General features: G+C 43.2%; 1 protein-coding gene across 2 annotated transcripts; it reads right to left on the bottom strand.

The window, feature by feature from the left end:
- Positions 1-2,302: 2,302 nt before the first annotated feature.
- On the bottom strand, positions 2,303-5,566 carry LOC120686642 (putative disease resistance protein RGA4). 2 transcript variants are annotated; one of them, XM_039968853.1, is made up of 3 exons: positions 4,869-5,566; positions 4,683-4,750; positions 2,303-4,367 (listed from the first exon to the last, which is right to left on the bottom strand). In XM_039968853.1, the coding sequence occupies exon 3, from the start codon at positions 4,246-4,248 to the stop codon at positions 3,241-3,243; it is 1,008 nt and encodes a 335-aa protein (XP_039824787.1). In that variant the 5' UTR covers positions 4,249-4,367; positions 4,683-4,750; positions 4,869-5,566; the 3' UTR covers positions 2,303-3,240. The 2 variants fall into 2 exon arrangements, with proteins under 2 accessions (XP_039824787.1, XP_039824788.1); XM_039968854.1 differs by lacking the exon at positions 4,683-4,750.
- Between the last annotated feature and the right edge of the window lie 434 nt (positions 5,567-6,000).

Genomic DNA, 6,000 nt, shown 5'->3' with positions numbered 1-6,000 from the left:
TCTGAGAACATATAAATTTGAAGGATTGAGATCACCTAGCAAACATACAAGAGAACCTTTAGATACCTTCATGACTCCACCTGAACCGGTGTATTTGAGTCCTTCTTTATCAAGTGTGCTCAGCGAGATCAGATTTCTTTTCATCCCTGGTATGTGCCTCACATTCTTCAGTGTGCGAATCATGCCATCATGGATCTTGATCTGAACTGAGCCGATGCCAACAATCTCACACGGGTTATCATCTCCCATGCGCACAAAATTACCGTTCTGCAAAGACTCATAGGAACTGAACCAATCTCTGTTAGTGCAGATATGAAAGAAACATGCAGAATCAAGTATCCGCTCATCATGACCAGCAACATAACCAGCAAAGACAACCAAACAATCTGACTCAGAGTTTTCACCAGCGGAAGCAACACTAGCCTTACCATCAGATTTTTTTTTCTTCTCCTTATTCTGCAATTTCCAGCAATCTTCAATCATATGAGATTTCTTCTTGCAATACTTACAGAATTTCTTCTTGGGACCTTTGGACTAGGAGCGGCCTCTACCGTAATTGCTCTTGCAACGATCGTTGTTGTCGCTAGATGATCTTTGCTCTGATCTACCTCTAACATGCAAGGCGTCGCCCCTTGAGGACGACCCATCAGACTGCACCATGCCTTTCATCTTCTCCTTAGACTGGAGTGCCTCACAAACTTCCGCAAGGGTTAGTTCATCACGGGTTAATAGTATGGTGCCACGAAAACTTGCATAAGAACTTGGCAAGGAGCGTAATAAGAGAAGACCTAAATCCTCATCTTCATACTTAACCTCCATCGACCCTAGGTCAGCAACAATCTCCTTGAAGACAGATAGGTGACACATCACCGAATCACACTCTTGCATCTTAAGCGTGTACAACTTCAACTTCATATGTAACTTACTGGTAAGATCCTTCGACATGCAGATCGATTCCAGTTTCAGCCATAATTCTGCAGCAGTCTTTTCCTGCAGCAATTCTTGCAGAATATCATTAGATAAATGAAGCTGAATAAGAGAAAGAGCCTTACGGTGTTTGCGCTTCTCCTCATCGGTCCACTCATCCTTCTTCCTCTTCTCGAAACCTTCCAGCGCCTCATCAAGATCATTGGTTTGCGCCAGAATAGTTCTCATCTTGACTTGCCACAGCGAGAACCTCGTCTTGTAGTCCAACATCGGTAGATCATACATCATCAACGCCATCACGAAACCCTAACTTGAAACCACGACTCTGGTACCACTTGTTAGAAGCGACGACGAAACAAACGACGAAGAACGAAAGATCAAACCGCAAGAAGACACGAAATTTAACGTGGAAAACCCCTCCAATGCGAAGGGTAAAAACCACGGGCGCCAGCCAGCAAGAACTTCACTATATCAGGTGTGTTTACAACGCCTAACGGCGGCTTACAAGAGGAATAATGAACTGTGGAGAATCTAGGGTATATGTACCATACCGCGGGGGGCTCCGACCCCCCCCCCCCCCCCCCCCCCGCGGACCCCCCCAGGCGGCCATAGCGACGGGCCAAGCCTCCCGGCAACGGGCCTCCGCTGCGCTCCGTCGGAAGTTGGCCTTTTTCTTGTACAGAATTTGGATCACAATATAACAGGTTCAAGAGACTCCCGCACATCCAGGTCTTGTTCAATATCTGACACTAATTCTTCCTCCATTTCACATCGAGACCAGTTCAATGTCAATGACTGTATGTTTTTCTTCTTCTTCAGGGAAGCCTTCTTGCAGTCAGCTGGATCTTTTATGTATTTGAGGTTCTGAAATCTCAACCAACCACTAATCATATCAAGGTTTTCAAGTTCAGATATCCTCACATCATCTCCACCACTGCCAACAACAAACAGGCCCCAACCATCTTAAACGAGTCAGCTGTCCAAATCCTGATGGTATGCAACGAAGTTTCAAACAACCATTCATGTCCAAAACTTCGAGCCTTTTGTTTTCTATACCTTTAGGCAACTCCACTAGGTTCATGCAGTATTCAAGCTCTATACGTTCTAGAGTACCAATCAATGTGACCCATTGAGGGAGTGAGGTAATGCTGGTCCAGGAAAGATTCAGATTGCGTAATGTGCGACAGGAAAATGTTCTTGGAAGACCACGGAGATAGTGACAACCAGATAAATTAATTCTCTCTAGGTTCCTAAGCTTCCCAATAAATTCTTGCACCTGACGGTACACACATGAACAGCTGACAATATCAAGTACCCTTAAGGTTTCAATATTACCTATGCTATTGGGTATCTCAATGAGCTTGTAACAGGAATAGAGCTGCAAGGATCGGAGATCTTGACAATCACCAATAGATTGAGGTAGACTCTTAAGGTCTGTAACCATCAATAACTCTAGAGTTCTCAGCTTCTTAAGCTTTCCAATAGACTCAGGTAACCCTGTAAAGACTTTGCAATGCATAACATGAAGTGCCTGCAAGTTCCAACAGCCTGAGATAACTTCTGGAAGTTCCATGCAACTAACATTACATATTCTTAGGTAACCAAGAAATTGAAACTTCAGCATGAACAGTGGAAATGGTGTGTAGATTGTATAATCCAGAACAACACTACGGACATTGCAACACTTCTTAATCGGTTTGTCAAAAGATGGGTTACCACTAGAGACATAGAGAGCATGGACCTTGTCAAATAAGTTCCTGCAAATCTTCTCTGTAGATGAAGTCAAACATAAGTATCGACATCTGAGAATACAATTTGGTGTCATATCCTTCCGCAGAGATGTCATTACTTCATGCTGTAAAATTTGTCAAGTGAGGTCATGAATCAGGTCATGCATTTTGTATACTAGTTGATAAGTACAACAATTTCTCGATACATCTTGAAGAAAGCAGAGTTTCGTAAGAGAGTCAAAGTAAGCACTTCCAATATCTTCTGGCAGCTCATCATTCATTGGGTTGATGAATCTATGAGCTATCCATTGGGCAATCAAGTGGTCTTTTGTGATTTCATAGCCTTTTGGAAATATAGAGCAAAATGTAAAGCATTGCTTCAAATGATCTGGCATGTGAAAGTAGCTCAATTTCAAGGATGCAAACACTCTGTCTTTTATATTATCAATATTCTGTAAGTCACTTTCTTTTATGACCCTCCAAGTATTTATTTCCCACCCTAAAAAAAAAGTATTTATTTCCCTCCTGTCATTGAGGACACCTCCAAGAGTTTTGATTGCTAGTGGCACCCCACAACATTTGTTCACAACCTCTTTTCCAATTGTATAAACTCAGAGTCCAAATCTTCCTCCACCAACCCAGAATTCTCGAGAAACAAGTCCCAACTCTCAACCTCTGATAAGAATTCCAAGTTGAATATATGCCTATATTTTGCTGCTTCTGCAACCTTTTGATCTCGCATAGTTAACAGAATCTTGCTTCCAGGTGTTCCACAGTTTACTTGAACCATGAGTTGTTCCCAATCAAGAAGGTCATCATGCCAAGCATCATCCAGGATAAGAAGAAATTTCTTACCACTCAATTTGCTTGAAATCGCATGGACCATGTACTGCTGGGTTTGAAGGTCTGACTTTTGCTTAAAGATAGCTTCAAAAAGCTTGCCAATAAGTTTTTCCACACTAAATTCTTGAGACACATGGACCCAAAATATTGTATCTTTGAAGTGCTTCTTTATCTTTTCATCATGGCAGATGAGTTTGGCCAACGTAGTTTTGCCAGACCCACCTAACCCGATAATAGAAACTATCCAAGCATTCTCTCCATTGGATTCTATAAGCTTAGATATGATACCATCCTTCTCCAGATTCCTTATGGGTATTTTTGATTGTTCAACATTGCCCAACAAGGACAACTCCCCATCTGTCCTCTTTGTTCTCTGAAGATGTTGATAAGAAGGCAAACTATTCACTATAGTACTGACATCTTTTCTTTGCTTCACAATCTCAGAGAATCTCTCCTTGACTGCCTTGATCTTATTGGCCATCTTGCGCCGGAACAGAAACAGCTTTGGTTTTGTGCAGAAACCATCAGTTATAGAGTACTTTACACCATTCCTTCCTATCTTGTATTTCTCAGCCTCTATGTAGACTTCATTTAGTAAATCATCAATATCATAAGCAACAAATTTCAATTTTATAACCCATTGACATGATGGCTCACTCTCTATTGCTCTGTCATGAACTGTGAAGAGCCAGCTTCTAATCTCCGCAAGAATATCCTGGAGCTCGGAGAGGTCATTTGTTACACCCATTATGGAGGCGAATTCGCTGGCAATCAATGAAACTAACTTGTTGGCTGCAACCTTCAATAGTCCAGATGCTAAAGCTGCCTCTAGTCCGGTTATATTTTAAAACTTCTCTTGTCAAGTTCCTGTGGATGAAATTGCAATGAATAGTCATGTTGAATTTACGAGTGGGAACTGATTCTTCAGTTGCATTGCTAATGTACAGACATTAACTGTCAACTCGAGAACAAAGTTATGCAAGAACTGTCTGGATATTATGTTTCACATACTCGAACACAATGGACACATATTACCTTGTGAGATCACTAGTTCAGTACTTCGGGGAATCACTAATGGTATCCCTTCTACTGTATAGATATTTGTTAACTAATTTATTTGATATGATCACATGCAGGACAGCAGGAGCACATATTTGAGCATACAGGGAAAGATAAGCATACCAAAGGACGCAGAATGCAGAACTTTATCTGATTATGGGGTGAAGACTTTGAATATGTATGGACACTCACTGAGAAGATTCAGAAGACCCAAAAAAATCACTTGGTTGCCGAGAAAACCATGGGAGAAAACGGGAAAGAGATGTACAGAGCTATTCATCAGACAGTGTGCTGGATCAAATCAGGTACCTTGAGTTTCAGCTCGGATCAGCTTCTTTCTCCTAGTCCACAACTCCAAACATGGTACTGCATTTCATCATGCTGGAACTATCACAGAATTTCTGGGTTCAGGATGCAGAACTGAAGAAGGTAGGTGCTGCAGCTTAGCAAAATGGCATAGAGATTAATGGTGCCTCTGGCAGCTCCAGTGGCTACGACATCCACTTGTGTCCTATGATTTTAGTGAGGACGATGTGTCCAACAACTCTTAGCACAAAGAGACACTTCCCTGGCAAAAGAAAAAGTCTAGTCAACAATGATAAAGGACGGTAAAGCGGAACTTCCTGCCAAGCTAAATTTAAAGACCCTGCCATCAGAATGGTAGGGCCTGAGAACCACCTAAATGACAAAAGCACTCTTGCTAGTACAAGTTGACGACAGAAAGCAGAGTAGTGGACGACCCATGGGTCCACTTGTCTAAACATGTCAGAAAAGTTGAACACAATGATTACCAATGGCCGCTGAGGCCAGATCCGCTGAACTGAACATTTCATCGAGCAGGCAGAATGCTTGAGTCTCATGGCCTAGCATCACCTGGACCTACATTAGCTCTTAGCGCTGCATAAATAAGTTTATCAGGCTCTACATTCTACAAGCTATATTGTCAGGGGAAAGATGGCATCCGAAGCAGCTTCAGCAAAACAAAACAGAGTAACTTTGGCGTCGAACACTGACTCTTCTCCCTATAGTATAATATCAAAACAAGTAAATTGGAACAGGCGAGCAGAGAAAACACCATGACAGTATTGCAAGATCCTGATGAGGTTGAGAACGGATAGGATAGCCGTAAAGACAAACTGAGACCATTGTAGAACCCTTACCTCCATCGTTTTGGTGCATACACTGATGGCTGGCAACGTTGCCGAGCTCCTCTTCTGGACCTACTTCCATCATCCGCCGGTGTAGGTGACTCGCTGGATGGGTGCGGGACCTCCGTTCCAGAGGCCGCGCCAGATGCTGGCGGGCAGGCGCACAGGTACGCACGCCCTGATGCGCCGGCGGAGAGGACAGCACGTTCTGCGGGAGGGCGCCGACGGGATGCCCGATTGTCGTTTTGGGGGCATTCCGTCGAACAGGCGGTGGGCGCCATTGCTGCCAGCGG

This window comes from Panicum virgatum, chromosome 8N (assembly GCF_016808335.1).
Source record: "Panicum virgatum strain AP13 chromosome 8N, P.virgatum_v5, whole genome shotgun sequence".
NCBI classification, from domain to species: Eukaryota; Viridiplantae; Streptophyta; class Magnoliopsida; order Poales; family Poaceae; genus Panicum; species Panicum virgatum.
The sequence above is the reverse complement of the archived record's forward strand: the minus strand, read 5'-3'. Positions and strand labels throughout refer to the sequence as shown.

Excerpts from the sequence above, each read along its gene's own strand:
- LOC120686642 (XM_039968853.1), bottom strand. The coding sequence starts at position 4,248 with ATGGGTGTAACAAATGACCTCTCCGAGCTCCAGGATATTCTTGCGGAG.